Raw genomic sequence first — 19,338 nt, 5'->3', positions numbered from 1 at the left:
GGTGGCTCATAAAGTGGCATGCGGCCTGAAACAATAAATCTGACACTTAACCATTTAAACAAAAGATAGGCAGGGGATGTTGCATTTGGCACTAGAGGGGTATTTAAGCAATCAAAGGCATAAGAGAAGCTAGGAGCTGAAATCAATAAAGTGCAAACTAAAAGCTAGTCATGCATTTAAAAAGAAAAAAGTACTTATCTAGTGAAACAGATTATCATGGGATGTGGTGAAAGATCCAGCACAAGAAGTTTTCAGATCAATATCGGATGTTTACTCTAATTCAGCCACAGGTAACTTAGCTGAATTCAGTAATCTCTGGATGAACTTCTAGGGTTTGCTTTTATGTAGAGTCCAAATAGATACTCAAAATTGTCCCTTTTGGCTTCAAAAATCTGCAAAATCTTCTGTAGAAAAAGGAAAAGAGATCAAAGAAAGGACTTATCCTAAACACCAAAAGAAATTGAGCAAGACAACTGTTAGTGCTACTGAGTCTGATGACTTCTTGTCTGGACATTATGCCTTAGGGCTCAACTTCATGCCAGACATCTGATGCTTTGCCTAGCAGAACAGTGGAATCCGAGAAGAGACTTGCTCAAAATCGTGTCCTATTTCCCAGCAAGGAAATCTTCCTTAACATGGTGGATAATACTAAGCAATTTTGAACAGCATTTTACAAAAACTGTAGTGGAGAATCACCATTGTAGTTCACTGAAAATAGAGAGATTACCCATATCTCTATCAGGAAAATGTATGATTTGTTTTTTTGGAAATATTCTGTGTGCTGAAAGCTGCATTTAATGCATTAATAGATCTAAAATGTCACCTGCCACACAAAGCATTTGCATTAGGATACCATTTGGAAGCATGTGCATTAAGAGTGCCTTTTCCAGATAGAAAGCAAGTCAGAAGCAGTCTGACCTGGTTAAAAGAGACTTGTTGGAAATAAAAGCAGTCTACTTGAGAGGGAGATGGAGGTGGAAGGTGTTTCTCACTTCAGTTTTCCACCGGATTTATCTGTGATCTTCAAGACCCCGTCTACCCCAGCCTTCATTCTTGTACAAGAAACGCTGATTTGCCTTGTCCATGTTGCACTGTGACGCTGCCTGGTGTAGGAGCAGCAGCTGTGAGAGGGAAATGGTTGAGGCAAAGGTCTCTGTCATCATATTCCAGGGCTGGGGAGGAGGGATGGAGCTTACCCTGGAGTAGCTCATGGACTCAAAGTGCTCTCCATGGTTGGAGATTCATGGGGTTAGCTTCATCTGGAAGAAAATCCGACTATGTACTCCAGGATGGCTTTGTGATGGGCACCAAAGTGGGAGTAACAGGGACAGGCACTTGAAAATGTGTATTCTCAGTTTAAGCTAAAACAGCAGTACAAAGGAATCTAGTTACTTCATACGAGTATTTCAGTCGGATTCCTGACTAAAATGGTAGTGCTTGCCTTACCCATGGAGGTCTCTGGTTTCAGTGCTTTTCCTGCAGACACTACAGAATCAAAATCTTACGGTATAATAATACACCCCACAAACTACAGGAATGTTTTCATTCAGTGAATTAAACCAAGAATTAACTTATTAAATTTTGATTATTTTACATTTTAAGTTTTATCCATATTTTTACTACTAATTACTTAGCATTTACAAGGTGTGCAATAAAAATCAGGATGCTTAGATTCATGTTGGACATCTGACAGTGAAGACTTAAACACTTTACATCTCCTTATCTTTTATAGGTGGAGGTTATAACTTTTTCCTTTTTTTATTATTTTTTATTTTTATTTTTTAGTGTGGGGCACTATGACATACAGCTTGTAAAGCAGTTAAAAAGTCAATTCAAATCCGAATTAACATTTCCCACCTACCTATCTTTCTCTTTCTTAAGCTTTTATCCTTTGTAAATGTAAGATTAGTATCTTGGGAAGCAATTTTTTGTTTGAGTTTTATTTATATCCATCAGTGGGAGATGCTCAGAAAACACTGGGAGAAAGCTGCTTGGTCATGCAACAACTGGGAATTTATTTTACCAAGTGGCAAAAGTTAATGCAAGGATCAGTTCCTTCAGAAGCTGAATCTTCGTCCTTGTATTTCAAAATCTTCTGATGTGGGGGTATATTTATATAGATATGATTTATTGAGAATCTTTGTTTTGTAATCTTCCTTCATCACATTCAATGCAGCTGTATTTTTATATTAAAGTACGCATTTAAAATTCTTAAAGGCCACAGAAGAAGAAAGAAAAGGAGGAAGAAATCATTTATACTATATAAAGACAGGAGAAAGGAGGAAAAAAGTGCTTGTGTATTGGACAGAAAGCTTGTGTCGTCATTTGAAATACACCTTTAGGCAGTTTTAACTTATATGGCCAGCATTTGCCATGCAGATCCTTAATTCTCCTGACCCTGGCAGCGGTATAGAGGTCAGATAGCCATCCAAGTGCAATGCCAAAGGCACAAACAAAAGTTTTTTTTCTGCTCTGTCCATCTGTGTTATTTTTTTTTTCCTTATTCTACATGTTTATAGGGCATATGCCAACAAATTCTACTGTATTACTTGTTAGAGTTCAAGGTAAGGGACCAGCAAATTTAACATTGTTCTTCATCTGCAATTAAGCTGTCTGTTTTGTGATTCCTTGTCCAAAACACAGCTAGTTGCTGGATGTTTCCAAGCTACAGATCTGGTTTTACTTGAGGTGGCAGGTGATGGTTCTGTGCCATACCAGAGCACTAGGAACGATGTTTTGCCCTGGTTGGGTTTTTGCAGTATGTGGACTGGCAGAGGCTCAGACAGGCTAAAATTTTTGATTTGGGGGTAATCTTCTGTTATCCAGTTGGGGTTTGAATGCTCATTCTTATCTGAAAAATGCTAATGTAAAGTCTCCTGAGAAAGAAAGTCTCCTCAGAGTTCACCTTGCATTAAAAACTGATGTTTCAATTTCTATGCAAAAAAAAAAACAACAAAAACCACTAACAGGGGCTAGGATTGGGGAAACAAAGTTCCTCTGACCTTTAAGAAAAGATCTCTCCCCCTACCCAAATCTTGAGGTTCTGCTCTGCAACTTTATCACTATTCAAACTAGGTCTAGGGACAAAGACTCGTAACATTTTTCCTTTTTCTTTCTTTCTTTTTTTTTTTTTAAGGCATGTTAGGGTTGCAGGACTGAAACATGCTATCCTGCTGATGTAAAGTGAAGGATTTATGGGAGAGAAAATAGGATAGAGCCTTAAAAGTTTGGCTTTCAGAAATTGAGCCAGTAGTTTGACAGATTGTTCAGTAAATGTTCATTTTATTGAGAATTATAAAAAAAAAAGGTGCTTAACGCCTCTCTGCCGTTAATATTATATATTAAAAGGTTACTGTCACGATTAGTGTTTCAGCTCTGAAAATTGACTGTAAGGTTTATGGGCAGCACTGTTCACATTCTGCTAGGAAGACAAGATACCTTCTACATATCACTCGACAAAACCATTATGATGTTACAAAGCTTTATACTGAAATCTTGATAAATAGTAAAACATAAATAAAATCCCCTTTGAAAAGCAGGAGAATAGCTCCTTGTCTGTCTTACAGCCAGATTTAGCAGATGCGGGTTTGAATGCAAAGCAGTTGTGAAAATAGCCAGTGTCAAAGTAGTGCAAAATTAAACTTGCGGGGTGTTCTGTTTTCAGTGGCTGTTATTGTTGAAGTGCTCCATTTCAAAAGCATGCATTCCTTCCTACAGAAAAAAAATCAGATTCCTTAGTTGAAATTAATTAGCATTCAGAAACCAGATAGCATGTTTTTGGGTATTCATGAGATCTCTGTTTGAAAAAATGTTTTTAACTTGTAGAAATGTGTTGCAACACACAGATGGGAAGAAAAAGAAAAAAAAATCTCTTTAGCAAGCACTGTGTGTAAAAGGAATATTACATTTTGCACGCTCCTGATTACCCTGTGTAAACAGTTTTTGACATCTGTCTTTATAGTTTTCGAGGAGAGGAAGACTTTGTTAAAAGAACCATTTTTATACAGCAGTCACCATTTCAGTCTTGCTTTACCTGTATTATGAAAGCAGATGGTCTGCATGTCTTTTGAATATTTATAACTATCAAAAACAATCTCTTGCTATTCACCCTTAGGCTTATGAGATGTCAGGACTGTTCTGGTTGAAAAAAAATCATCTTGGGTGTTTACAGAAAGAGGATTACATTAAGCTGAAATGACTATACATTTTCCAGTTTAATATTTGTCCATCAGCTGTTTAATCGTATTTAGATAATTGTGTAAATAAGTTGTTGCAGCCCTTGCCCCTTCCACTGAGCAGGCTTGAAGCTTTAAACACCAATGAATGAGTTGCAAAAAAGCTTGGATTTTTTTTCCTAGTTAAACAACCTGAAAGGCCTAAATAAGTTTGGGTTATGATGCTCCTTCTGAGGGGAATGCTTGATTTGCAAAGGAATCCCCAATATCTAATTCAGCCGAGTTGTTTTAGAAAACTGCTCTTTCTCTCTGCTAAGTCTGTCAGTATGTATTTGTTCTGTGTAAATACTGCAGCCCAACTGCCCCTTCATGAGGCATGAAAACAACCTCATTCTACTCATATAAAAACAATTTTAAGGTTATTTAGGGGAAGTTTTGGGACTGTGGGGGTTAAAAGCTTTTTTGACTGGAAGCTGAGCAATCACTGATAACAGATTTTGCTGTGGTTGGTTGATTTGGCAGAAAAGCATGAACAGTTTTGGTTTAGATGATTGAATTAACCTGATTAACATTGTTTTTGTTGGTTTGCAAAAAGGACAACAGTATACTTTTAGTGATGATCGAACAATACTTACCTGGCTGGAGAGCAGTGCTGGAGGAAAGGTCTCCAAAATGCCTCTCTTTAGCACCTGCACCACTGGCTGAAGTGGCCAGCCAGCAAGAAACTCACGGGTCCTTCCCCTGCCATACAGGATGCTCCTTCCCTTAGCTTTTGACAAAACACCTTTGGTACCTGCAAAGGTATCAGCAGCTGATACTGCTGTCTTATCAGTTTTTATTTAATGGGCATAGGAAAAGAATCGTGCTTGAAATGTAATGTCTTTCCCAGTTTATCTAAGAAATTATGGTGCCTGTTTTTCAAATCTCTGATATTTAATAACCCTGAGAGAATGGGTTTCAGTTCAAGCTACAAGAAGCAAACCTCAGCTTGAACTTTGCAACAAATTCTACCCCTACCTCCACACAGTTGTTGGATGCCTAATTATAATTAACTTATTTGGCTAAAAAAAGAGCACTTGGGCTGCAGCAGATGGTATCATTCCAGAATAGTGGGATTTCAGTGAAGGTGGCACCATTTCAGACTAGATCTTCTGATTCTCAGAGCAGGACTGAAAGCTCAGTGTCTGGGGGGAGGGTCAGAATAAGTTGAGAGAGGGAAATTTGTGATCTTGAAGTCTTGCAACTTGCTTTCAAGGGTAAACTTCTGGGAGATGTGTTAAGACTGAGGAGCTGTGACCAGTTTTTGCCTTCTATCAATTTTCTTGGTGACATGTGAAAAAGAAATGTGATTGACTGATGAATGTGAAGTGTTCAAATGCGCCTGATATTTGTATGATGCGTTTATATTCGTCATCCTTGTGCATGGAAAGCGTCTGCCTCTGTGTCTCACAGATAAGGAATACCTATGTGCTATAGTACCTTAATATGTGTTGCAATTACAGCCATTCTTACTTTGATCATTAATAAGCATAACACTGGGAGCACCTCATATGTAATGACCAGGGAAATAAGGAAAATGTCAGTATAAATATAGTTTAGAGTGTGGACCTCTGAAGACCACTAACTCAGAGGGTTTGATACTCAGTTTTAAGCCCTAAGCATAGTGGGCATCTGTATATATATATAAATTGCTGCTAAAACATATAGGTATTATACAGCAGTAGGAATTATATAGGAATTTCCACAGCAAAGTGCATCTCTTTGCACTGACATAACTGCAGCTTTGATGACAAGATAATAAATAAAGAATAGAAACAATGAAATTCAATGTTGTCAAGTTATTTTCTGAGTTAACAAGGTAGTAATATTTTATCTGGCTTGTAAAATTTTGCCTTCAGTGAATTAGTAAATAAATCATTGATTCCTCCTGATGAGGATTCTTAGCGTAGGTAATATCACTTGAAAGTTTGCGTGAGTGTTCTCAAAGAAAAAAGGAGGATAATTTTCATTTTAAAATGTGTAGATAACGTCTATGGCTTATTTTTTTTCATCTTCTGAAAAGATACGGAGTAAAATCCCATTATTAGCCATCGTAGTCTCAGATTCACATTCTGTCAGAGAAGGCAAAATTCCTAGTAGTGTTGTTTAAACAGACTAGTCCCCTGTTTGATTCTAAAATAAATTAACTGCATTACATTTATTTCTGAAGAAGCAGGGCATGTTACGGACAACCATTTCATTGTCATATCTTCTTTGCAAAATGACATGGAAATGAAGAATAGGAAATCCTAGATCCGTTGGTAATAGGTAATTTACTAAAATTATTATCAATCTACATGTTTTCATACTTAGCAAAGTTACTTGAGCAGAAGACATCTGAGATGGCTGAAGTAAAATAAAAGAAAACCACCTTGAAATCTAAATGACATCCACAAAATATACTCAGTCTAACGTGGGAAGGAGGCCCATTACACTTGCAGTTCCCCATTTTGCACATGCAGATCTACAGGTTTTGCATGTACGGTAACTATGCTTTCATATAATTTGTCAATTCAGATTCACAGGACATTTTTAATCACACCTTATGTATCATGGGCCCACGTTTAAAGTGGTATAATCTGTAAAATAGTTTAAACAATAATTTTGTAAGTATTAGACATTAATGATACTGCTATTATGTTCAAAATTGAGATTGGGTTTAACTGAGCTCAGTTCAGGTCATTCAGGCTAAAGTCTATTAAGATTTCAATCTCCTTTTATACCGTCAAAAAGCTTATAGTTAATTTCAGAAATGCCAGATTAGTATCAAGGAATGGTAAGAATTTTAGTGATTCAGAGAAACATTAAAATAGCTGCCTGATGAGTAGAGGGTATCCACATTTGGCTTCAGTTAAACCGCTTCACTCTAGCAGTTCTGAGACCCCACAAATAGCATGTTATGAGTGTTATGTTAGAAAATGAATGGTTATAATCAACTTCACTACGATCGATAATCAAGATACTTTTACTTAGAGGCTGAACTAGCCTTATAAGAGAAGAGTTACAGTAGTATTTATTGCATTTTTACTCTCAACTATTTCTTCCAGCGGTTGTTGCAGTGTGTGTAACAAAGAGTTCATGCTGTACATTGATTTTACGACACCACAAATAGAGCTAAATGTTACATGCTGAATAGCAAAGAAACATAATAATCAGAGCTTTGTCTTCTTGAATGTCATTGTTTTCTCAATATGCTGGACAATTCTTATAGTTAAGCTAAAAGTAACTATTTTCCTCATAGAAATCTAAAGGTTGACAAAGTTCAGTCTATTGAAATTACATCTGTTAATTTTGTTGTTCATACATCATATACCAAATGTAATTTTCATGTAGGAGCAGTGCCTCGCTTGTTAAGGCTTTTTCTTAATTGATTTTGTAAAGGAATGTATGAGAACTGGAAGTTTTGTACATTGTAAATTCCGCTGTCTAGAGATTGGTTGAAGCTGAGCAGAAGGTAAATTTCTCACTGTAACTATCTGATATCTTGAGAACCTTTGAGGAAAAAAAAAAAAAAAGTTCTCTATCATTCTTTTGTTTATTTTATGGCTAATATCCACTTACAGAATTAGACGCAACAATAAGAATTTTTCATACACCTTTTTCTGTGAATCGCTTAAAATACCCTGTTTAGGAAAAGCAAGTCTGGAATTGTTTGGGGTTGTTACATACATATTTTATCCTTCTAGAAAGCGTTTTGTTTTACCCTGTTAATAACTCCTTCAGATAAATTTTGTTTTTTTGATTTTCCAGGTTCTATTCTTTGTAAGTGTTGCAAAGGGAATGGGAATGGGTTTATTGGGGTTATTGCTTGCGTTTCTGGAGTCAGCATAGCATTTGTATGTTTGTAAACTTGTGTTGGTATGTGAAACATCAATCAAATGTAAAAGCAGAAATAGAACAAACAAAGGCATTTTCACGATTAGCATCTTCCATTCTGAGTCCATCCTATGACCTGATATTTCTTGGTCAATAACTTTGTTCTTCCTTTGGTACGTCTGCTTTTTTGTTCTCATTTATAATACGCCTTGGTTTGGTTTTATATTCAATTAATGATTTTTTTTAAAAAAAGCTTTGGACAACAGGATCAGAATGCAATGTGATTCTCAAACTCAAAAAATGTAATGGTTTCAACAAATGAAATTATTTGTGCTTTGACTTGTACTGCTCTGTATTACGGATTTATTTTTTTCTTCTCCCCTTTTCACACAGAGTATGATTTCTTCCATTGTGAACAGCACTTACTATGCAAATGTCTCAGCAGCAAAATGTCAGGAATTTGGAAGGTGGTATAAACATTTCAAGAAGGCAAAAGATATGATGGGTAAGCAAAAAAAAAAATTTTTAAATTGCTGTGATGGTGGATACATACCATTATGTGTCACATTGAGGTCTGTCACAGTCATATAAGAAGCCAGGTCCCTTTATGATAAGTTTAGGATGCTTTTGATGAGTAGATGTGGAAAGTACATATATAGTGAAAGAATTCATTTAAATAAATATTTGCTATTGAAACAGCCGCACTGACTTGGGTTGCCAGAGATGTAAAGCTGTCATTCTGTAAATCTAGAGATCTTCTACAGCCCAGAATAATTGTTTAAAAACCTGTTCCTGGAACTGTAATGTGCTGAATTTTTCTAATGTATGAATTTTTTTTCTTGATCTGGTTAATGTATGTATGAAGAAGAAGGTTTCTGTAACTATCACTGCATTCTGAGAAGAATACTATAATTTTATGAATTTAGGACTGATTTCAATTCATTTTAGCAAATAGTTGCGGCAATTGTTTGCTTGTTTTACTAAACTTGAGTAAATTAGCGGAGAAGAAAATCCGTCACTGAGATATATTAGTTTCATAGTGCCTTTTATTTTTCTGTATTGTCCATTTTTAAAACTATTTCTTAAACCTGTTAACATAATTTTGAACACTTTATGTCAGATAATTTCTACATAGCTTGCAGCAGAATGAAGAAATGGGACCTCAGTTTGGACCAGATTTTGAGCTTGACTTAGCTTTCAGTATTTGAAACAAAATCATTCATCTACCAAAATGGGTTCCTTGCCTTTTATAGCTTAAGGCTGTAATGAAGACAATGAATCACTTTTGTGATAATTGCTTGAATTACTGTTCCAAGTGAATGGCCCACATGGGTTGATCTCTGCTTTCTGCTGGTGAGAACAGGTGGCTTCTTTCCTTCATCTAGTTTGTACATTCTGTGCAACACTGAGCTGTTCTAAGGGTTTATAGTCTTCTTAGATGGTGGTGATACTGCACGTGGTTTCAGATAGTCCATGCTGGTAGAGCTCCTGCATGCATTTCAGCGTACACCTTCCATCATCACCTCCACGTGCACCTTCCATCTCAGGAACTCCATCAGTAGTAGTTCTGCTGTGGAGCCCATAAATGTGGGGCATCCCCTGCAAAATGCTCCTTATGTGGCCTGTCAAGACAGTTTCATAGTCCCTTCATTTGAGGACACTGAAACCAGCACATGGGAAACATGTGTTTGTACATTCCTACATAGGACAGCAGAGGATACAGGGCTGTGGGTGGGACTCCAAGTGCTGATCCCTTCTTCCAGTTATTATTCCCATGGAGAAAAGGGTGATCTTTTTCTGAATACCTATTAGTAAAGATCGTAATCACTATAAAAAACACAGATATTGCCTATTCTTGTTAAATACATTTTACTAATGTAAGAAAAAATAGCTACAACACTTGCATGAAGATACTAGATGTTTTAAAATAAAGTGTGTTTTCTTAGAGCTATTTCCAGACCAGCACTGGCAAATCTTTGAAACTGATATGTATTGGTAAAAATGTGATGTTTATATTAACCTAGAGTTATTCTATATCTTCTTATCATGCTCAAGAGGCAAGCTGGAAGAACTCTTGAAGTTTAAAAAACTGTGTTGTTAATTAAAAAGAAGGGTGTGTCAAGCCGGATGAGTTAATATAAGGAAAAAAAATCAACCATGTTGCAAGTCACTGAAAAAAAACATGCATACATGGTTGCAAGATAAAGCAGCCCATCTGTGTAATTTACATAAATTATACTAGTTCCTAGCAGTCCCATACAATTGATGCAGCATCTAGAAATTAGCAGAGCACAGGGAGGTCCACACCCCACCCTGCTTGTTACAGATTTCCAGTGTCTGGGAGCTGCAGATGTGGGGGCAGGGACCCCACAGGAGTAAAACAACCAGTCACTGGGGCTTCTCTCTCTGGGCTGGATGAGCTTTCCAGTAACAGCCCTCCTTATGCCTGGCACAGTCACCATTTCGCTTGCATCTTCTGCACCATACGAAGGGGTTTCCTGTATTTGACCTCCTCCTGGTTGTTTTCTGCTATGTCTGAGGCGCCCTGCATCGATCACTGTGGGAATGCCCTCTGCAGCCACCAACTCATGGTTTGGTTGGCAATTGGTTCATTGCACCTTTGCAAAGTTCTCTGGCAGTGACTTCTTTGCTGCATGCCTGTTTTCAAACGCGTTGTTTTGATCTGATGTTCTGCTGGTTCCTCCAAGGACTCTGACAATGATGGGCAGTTTGTTGTGTTGTAGGTTTGTTTTTCTTTTTAATATCTTCTACACCATTATTTTTTAGATTAGTTTTGAAGGCAAATAGCAGGAACAGTGTTGTTATAGACCTGCCAATCTAGGCTGGAGAATACTGTAAGCTCAACCCTGAATGTGCTATTTTATATTTATTTACTTTTGTTAGGACATCTTGAAAGGAGCATGAAATTTGTGATTTTCAGTCTTATGTTGGCTTTTTCAATGTTTCTTTTCTGCCACAGTTGAGATGGATAGCCTTTCTGAACTATCCCAGCAAGGTGCCAACCATGTCAACTTCGGTCAGCAGCCGGTCCCAGGGAACACAGCCGAACAGCCTCCATCCCCTGTTCAGCTTTCTCATGGTAGTCAACCATCAGTTCGGACCCCGCTTCCAAACCTGCACCCTGGACTTGTATCTACTCCCATTAGCCCTCAGCTGGTAAATCAGCAGCTGGTAATGGCCCAGTTGCTGAACCAGCAGTATGCAGTGAACAGACTTCTAGCCCAGCAGTCCTTAAACCAACAGTACTTGAACCACCCTCCTCCTGTCAGTAGATCCATGAACAAGCCGTTGGAGCAGCAGGTCTCAACAAACACAGAGGTGTCTTCCGAAATCTACCAGTGGGTCCGTGATGAGCTGAAACGAGCAGGAATCTCACAGGCAGTATTTGCACGTGTGGCTTTTAACCGAACTCAGGTCAGTATCTTTTTTTCTTATTCTTTTAAATCTAGGAGATCCTTCTCTCCCCCTCTCTCCCTCTCTTCCTCTCTCCCTCTATCTCTTTCTCTCTCTCTCTCTCGTTATTAATTCATATATGTAGTAATTATCACCTTTTAAGTATCTGTCCTCACTTCTGTCTTGCCACTTAGCTCCTGTGAAGGAACAACACTTCCTTGCAGGACCAGTGTCCGTGTTGATACAGTACAGAAATCCAGGGCGATAGGCTTGTGGAAATACAAGCTGTGGGAATACGCACTGTTCTTAGAGATGTCTTGGTTCCTCTCCATCTTCCCTGGAAAGGAAATGAACAGCTCTTTGCAGAACCATACACAAAGTCACCCAACAGATTGCCTTTGTGTTGTGAAGGTACGCCAGTACTGACCACATGCATGTACTGAACAATCTATCTTCTTTCCCAGGTATACCTGAGATAGTCTTTTATTCTTGTTTGCATTTATTTGTATCGTTTTTTAGTGGAAGTCTTGGTAATGTGGCTCATAGGAACTTTCTGAAAAGACTTAATTTAAAAAAATAAAAGCTTTATTTTTAGGTCCTCTATTCTTTCATGTTTTTTTGCAGTTTCTAGTTTCTGAGATTGCCAGTGTCCACGTCAGAGCATATACTTCAGCTCATCAGTGCAAAAAAAAATTAGCCCTAGCGAAGCTGATAAGTAACACTAAAATGTGTTATTTTTTACACCTGTTTTAGAAGCTAACCCTGTTATAATTTATTCTACTCTATGAATTTAACTTAATGCCATGTTGCGTGGAATTTAATCAAGCAGAAGTTATGGAAGAAATGTCAGTATACTCAGAGCAACTAATAAGATCTTAAAATTTTAGAAGTCTGTTTTTTAACAGAAAATAAAATAAGATGTCTTTGTAAGAAATAGTTTTGAAAGATGTGCATAAGTGTGGTTTGGATTCCACATTTTTAAACTTAGGGAATGAGTATTTGCCCATTACTGAATATATTAAAAATATATAATTTGCGATTCTTTTGAAATGTTGATGTTTCTCACTTGGAGAATAAAAACTGTTTCATATGCACTAGTACCAGATTTGAATCAGCACGTCATTTGTAGTCATTTTGAAAGATTATTGCCTCAAATTTTTTTACATCCTCCTTCAGCTAAAAGGAATACAGTCATAGGGTGAATTATCTGTAGAGTTGTGTGTGTGTCCATGTGTCTTTCCTCTTAACGACAAAGGAAGTTTTCAGGACCAGATTTCATGGGGTATATGAACTCATGCAACTTATGTAACTTAGGTTCTGGCAGTGTCAGGTATTGTATCTAAAAATAAGTGGCACAGAGATTCATTTAATGCAGCATGTAATATTTTATCTATTGATACTACAAGGTATTGAAACGCTAATAGTTGTTTCAAGTTACTGCGGCTTGAAGCTGCCATTTTACCTGGACAAAAAGCTGAGCAAATAATTCAGAAAATAAATAATTTATTATTTACTTCTTTCTTAGACTTGTCTAAAAACGACTTATTTTAGTCCCAGCCCCTCCTTCCAAAGCCATTTGTTCAGTTTTTGTCATCTCATTTTCCATACCATTTTTGGTTAATCATTTGTTCATGATCAGTAGTTGTTATCTAAAGTACAAGAACAATTGGTTCTGACTGGACCTTGAATTTTTGTGACATGCCATATAAAGATGCTCTAGAGATGGGACGAATGCAACTGTGGAGCCAGATTTCTAGTGGAAATACTAATTTCCAATTACTAGACATTTTTCTTACTAACAATATTTTTCTTGCTAACAACGTTGTCTTAAAGTTTTGTTCTTCCACAGACATTGTGGTTAACCAGCTTGGTAAAAATGTACTCAAAGTGACCCAAAACTAGGAGGAAATTCAAACATGAACATTGAAAAAAAATCCAGTGAGAAGAGGAAAAGATATGAAATATATATGTATGTAATATATTTTGGCAATATTCAACCAAATCAACTTGAAAGAACACAGAGTAGTATCCCCATATCCTACAAATTGTGTTAGCTAATCAAATTAGTATTTGCAGCTAGCTACGTAACTATCTGTAGTATTTTCTATTTATTGTGGCCAACAAAGGGAATAGAAAGGAAAAATACTAGGAGCCTAGGCAACATTGGCCTCAGTATTGTGAAGAAATAAGTTATACTTTTCATATGCGAGTGAAGCCTCATTGAAACACAGAGGAGTTTGCTATAGGCACATTTCACCTTTGCAAAACTGGAAGTTCTTATTGTACTCTCAGAAACAGTTGTAGAAGTATAGGTATGTTTACCTGTGTTTTTTATATAAAAACATTTAAATTTATTCTGGTTGCTGTGCTTCAGAATTTATCGCACTTTATTTAAGGATTCATCATGTTTAACTAAAATTTAGGCAGCATTTAATAACTACTGCTATTTAGAAGTTATTTTTCTAATATTGATGTATCTTTTTTTTTTTTTTTTTTTTGCTAGAGCAAGTGAAAATTCATGTTTAAATTCATCTGTATTCTAAGAGAAAAAGCTAACTCAGAATACCACTGATATTTTTGATATTGCCATAAGCATATTTGAGCCATGTCCAGGAACCGTATCATTGGCTGTTGAAGGCAGAAGACCTTAGGAGTTCTGCACAAACAAAAGAAGTAAAAAATCTGATGTCTAAATGTGTTCTCAGATCAGCAAAGAGATTTGCTTTCAGTGTAAAAGTTATGGAAGGAAGTCAACTATAAACTCAGAGTAAATTAGCTTAGTTTTTTGGCATTAAAAATGGACTTCAGTTGAATTGGCTGAAGATGTTGGTGTACCGCTTGTTTTACACACTTGTACTTGGCAGTACAACTACAGAAATTCTGTTTTTTGGGGTGATGTGGGGAGGGAGGTTCTACGAACTTAGCATCATAATTCAACATTTGGCCAGAATTTTCCAGATTTTTTTATTTGTGGGAGAAGATGTTACCTAACAAAATATTTCTGCTTATGCCCAGCGTAAAGGAAGGAATTAGATTAAATTACTTCTATGGACTAGATTGTTTTTTGATGATCATCTATTTATATGGAGAAAAAAAGCTCAGCCACACCTATGAAAATTGAAAGGGCATTCGTAATCTCTTCTTGGATAATTTTTCCCCTACCCTTACCTTCAACATGGAAGTTTCAAAAATGCACAGTTCTCAGGAGTGTACCTTGCAAGTTTAATCAAAGTGAAGTCCGGAGAGCTGTAACTTGCAAGCACCATACATGCACAGTGGCACAACTGTAGGGAGTAGAAGTAGCTTTGGAGGCTGGAGTGCCTCTCCCTGCAAGAAATTCCACAGCAGTCCTGCTAGGAAGGCTTCAGTGCAAAGTGGGCTCTGAAGTTTTATTTGTCTTTTAGCAGTTGCTATTCTGGCTCAGTGACTGCAAAGAAACAGACTGAATCCTGTTGGTGCCCCTTTGTAGTGCAGTATGGAAAAGTTTGTTGAGTCAGGATCTGTGCAAGCAGACCCAAATTTCACTTCAACCTTGGCTACCATATGTGTTCGCTGGTCTCTCAGTTTGCTAGGGCAATTTTGGTAAACTGAGCTGCAAATTCAATCAATTTCAAAACAAGTTATATTTCAATTGACACTCAGCAGAATTAATAAATTCAGTATATTTTCCATGTGGTGCTGATGCACTGCGTGGTTCAGCTTTTTCCCAGGCTCTTTGCTGGGCAGAACTGGCATTTGTGGTCAGCCTGCTGGTCCGGGTAGCACTTGGCAGCCTTGGGGTGCATAGGAGGCATTGAGGTGTTGTGCTGTGTGCCAGCCTCCCTGCAGAACACAGACTCAGGCTGCCCCTGCACAGTTTCTGTAAAACTGGAGGCTCTTCACTATGCTTGATTCTTCTTGCAAGAGGAACATCTTTTTCATTTGTTCCTCTGAACCACCTCCAGAGTCCTGTGCAAGTAAACAAACTCCTCTTCCATTTCTGCAGTGTGTTTGTAAATGCAAACATGAGCCAGGAAGTGAAAAGCTTTGGTTCCCACCAGTGTGTGTGGCATTTGACTTGAAGGCGTAACTTAAACTGGTGCACACCAGGGTGACATCTCCGTGTTGTGCCAGTGAGGAGCTGTTAGTCATGGTTGTGGTTGGAAATGTAACTCTGAGTTGCCTGTCTTTGTTTGTGTACACTTTCAACCATAACATTTGCTGCATGAGCTCAGGTTCTGCCGTGCAGAGGTGAGTGACCTCCATCTCCAGCTTGGTGAAAAGAGGAGGAGTGCTTTCTGCCACTTTTGCCATGTCTGACTATTGTAATTTTTCCTCTTCCCACAAGTGACAGTTTTTCATCTCAAGGTTTTTTGAGTACTTCTCAGTGCTTCTGCCAGATACCTTTCTCTCCTCCTCCTTTCTCCTTCTCCCCCATACTTGTTTAAAATATTAGCTGCCAGGATGTATTGCGTTTTGTTTATATATAATGCCTCTTCTCCTATGTGAAAGCTTCTGTGTATTTAAGACTATACCCATACTAATTCTGGGCAACAGCTATTTCAAGGGAGAACACTTGGATGCAGTAAATGGCTCCATGTAATTTTAAAACAAAAACCAAGTTTACACCAACCACCTTCTCAGGCACTTTTTTTTTTCTTCCACTTTGTCTTTGGCATACTTTATTTTCCAGTAAAATGAAAAATGAAGATGGATTATTCAAAATTGATAACAGTAATGGACCATCATGTAATGTTTTATTGAATTTGAGTTCTGTAAATTATGTGGTAGAGAGAAATTTGCCTGCTTAAGTATAACAGAAATTGCCACTGTATTCATATAATTCTTCGTACTGTAATTTAAGAAAAAGCACGCTATCCATATCACTATTGAATAAAAGGTAAAAAGGTGCTATTACACTATCATGACAGCTTTCCTCTTGCTACTAAGCGACATAGATAAATGTGTCTGCTTATAACTTACTTGGCAGGGATCCAGGCTTGTGGGTGGAGCCTGCAAGTAATCCTCCACCTGGACATGGGCTTAAGCACCCTGCAATGAAGGCAGATAGCATTCGAGGATGTTCTACATATTTTGGGGAGGATTTTGGCAAATTGCATTTTTCTTCTGGAGCTTTGAAGTTCTACGAGGCTGATAAAATCTATTTGAATCAGTGATTATGTTCAAAGAGGAGACAAACTGGGGGCCAGACAGGCAGTGTTTTTGTTCATATTGGCAGACACTTTCGTTTATCTCCACTTTTAAAGAATTCATAATTAGCTTTTGAAAGCACTGATAATATTTATTGAACATTTTTGTGCAATTAGTAATGAATTATACTTGTGATAACGTGTAAACTTTCTTTTTTCAATGGCTCCTGGTAACATCTTAAGAAAATACATTTCCAGTGTGAAAGAATAAGAGGGTGGAAGAGTGAAGGGGACTCTGCCCCTGACAGTTCCTATAACCTCTGTGCCAAGCAGCATTGGCCTTTTATGCAACCTGGGGTACAATATCAGGAGATCTCACCAAGACCTGCAGCTTAGCAAACCAGTTCAAGCCTTGTAGAATGAACAGCAAGATATGAGAGTATTCTTTCTAGGATTTTCCCATTCTACTTCTTATCTAACCGTCTCTAGGTACATTTTGGTGCTCAAAAAATTGAAGCAGTAGGAACAAAGTAACATTTGAAGCAGACAAACTGTATTGTGAGATGTTCCCCATGCCTTGTACTACACTGTTATCTTCTGTTATTTGCGTAGGTATTCTGACATTTAGGTTCAAATGTCCTCGAAGCAAACACCTCTTTACTCCTCCTCCCCATGCTCTCATCTCCCCTCTTCTCTCCACATCTGTATCCTCTGCTGTGCTTCCGACTCATGCAAAGTCTCATGCCAGTGGTGGGGAAAAGAGAGGGGAATGAGGACTTAATGCCATTTCTAATCACCGAGAGGTATCTTATAGAGATTGTTACAATGACAACTGCAGGAAAAATGAAAAGCAAAACAAAAACAGGTACAGGAAAACTGTTTTCTTTGTTTATTTCACTAAAGAGAAAAAAATTTATATTAAAAAAAAACAGCTTTTTCTGCCTTTTTTTTTTTTCTTTAACTGCCCACTGTGTGGCAAAGGCTTATTCTAGTAACTGTTTTCTAGTAAGTGCTGAAGTGTTTTTCAAGGGTATTTTCTGCGGTTGCCTGTTGGTAAGGAGACTTCTCTCCTGCCAGCGATCAGTCCACTTTCTTCATTTTAATCCTAGAGCAGTTGTTTTCAGCACACTAGCAGTCAGGAATCACACATTTTTACACCTCAGCCATACATCTTGTGCTCTGCAGACAGCTTTATCTTGTCTCCAGTGGCACAGAATCATTTCCAATGCTCTTTGGAGGATGGGTAGTGTAACCCTACCATTGACAAACAGTGACAACTGTGTGTTTTAAGTACTTAGAAGTACGTAAACCATGTAGACAAGAATTTAACTTCCACACTTTGTAATAAGTTTATTGTTGAGACTAATCACTAAGAAAATTTTAAAACTTAATATAAGTTTTAACCCAAATTATGCTTTTGTCTGTAACTCATTTATTTACCTCCTAAATAGTTTCTGCCTGGACACCAGAAAAGAGGAGGGATGAAGAATAGTGGTAAGAAAGCATTCACCGGATTTTTATTTTTTTTAAAATCCTCCTCCAAATTATTTTGCAGGCTCAGTGCTGGAAAGACAGTTTGTGTTTTCCATCCCACCTTCCTTCTGTTTGTGCAGACCCATATGGAGCCTTGAGGACCACGCTGGCCTCAACATAGTGTTTAACACCTCCATCCTCATTGCCTTGGGAGGCAGAACGGCAATGTGGAAATGCAGAGCTCAGAATTGTACTGGATGGGTGCTGAGCCGCCTGAGCACAGCTGCCTGGGAGCAGTGGCTTTGCAGCAGAACTTCCATATGGGGCTTTTGTGTGATAAGAAAGGACTTTTTGGGATAGATGTCAGCTTCCTTAGGTGCTGTGAGCATCAGACTTCCCTACAGAGAAGGCAGGAGCTGATGCTTGGGCCATAGCTTTCTGTAGGAATGGATATCTGCAGTCAGGATTGCCTCTCTTAGTCTAACTGCTCCCTCTGGGTTAAACCACCACAGTCTCCACCTCTTTAAATGCAACTCTTTAGGAAAAGGAGCATTGGGTTGCATTCTTTAATATCACATTCATTCTCCCTTGTTACACTCACAACAGAAGCCTTTCCTTGTCCCAGCATGGTAATAGCATTTATTTTCAAAAGAAGTTCATGTTTGCTTTTGCAAAAATTAACAGTTTTCTTACGTTGAGCCTTGTTACTTCAAGACAGCAGAGCATTTTGTACACCTGACATATATAAAAGGGGAACTTGGCAGGGGGGAGACTTTAAGAACCTGTTGATGTTAAACTTCTAGTTGCACTCAGAGGTTCATAAATATTTCATCTATTAGAGTAATTAGGTCTTCCAGACCTGCTCCATTGCTGAGATGTGAGATGTAGTGATTATGTAGGGAACCTGGCATGATTTGTATGAGATGGCAGCATGCTGTCATCTGCAGCCTGCTGCATGTGCCCTGGGTGCTGGCTTTCTTTCATTCCTTAGTGCTCTCTTTAGTGTATCCTTGTTGGGCTCTGACAGTTGTCCAAGGCGGCTCTTGCAAAAGGACGTAGGGTGAGGGACCTATACAGTGTGTGCCCATGTGAAGCCCAGGCAATGGACTGGATAAGAATTAGGGTAATCCTGGAGAAGGAATGGAGACGGTGGGAGGAAAGGGGCAAACCTCTCTTTTCCCTTGACATAGCAGAGGGAGCATCCCTTCTGAGGCCAGTGGTCAGTTTTGTCACCTGTTATTAAACTCCAATATAAAACTCTCTCATCTAAGTACTGCCTTATTAAAAATATG

At 38.0% G+C, this 19,338-nt stretch overlaps 1 protein-coding gene across 5 annotated transcripts in view; it reads left to right on the top strand.

The window, feature by feature from the left end:
* SATB1 (SATB homeobox 1) overlaps nt 1-19,338 on the top strand; it is a 91,507-nt gene that overhangs the window by 37,082 nt on the left and 35,087 nt on the right. For all 5 annotated transcript variants that reach the window (XM_021386070.1, XM_021386071.1, XM_021386068.1 and 2 more), the window contains 2 exons: nt 8,424-8,535; nt 11,011-11,465. In XM_021386070.1, coding sequence (XP_021241745.1) covers nt 8,424-8,535; nt 11,011-11,465 — 567 coding nt within the window. The remainder of the gene's footprint in view (nt 1-8,423; nt 8,536-11,010; nt 11,466-19,338) is intronic.

The sequence above is a fragment of the Numida meleagris genome, chromosome 2 (genome assembly GCF_002078875.1).
Source record: "Numida meleagris isolate 19003 breed g44 Domestic line chromosome 2, NumMel1.0, whole genome shotgun sequence".
NCBI classification, from domain to species: Eukaryota; Metazoa; Chordata; class Aves; order Galliformes; family Numididae; genus Numida; species Numida meleagris.
This window is presented reverse-complemented; position numbering and strand designations above follow the sequence as displayed.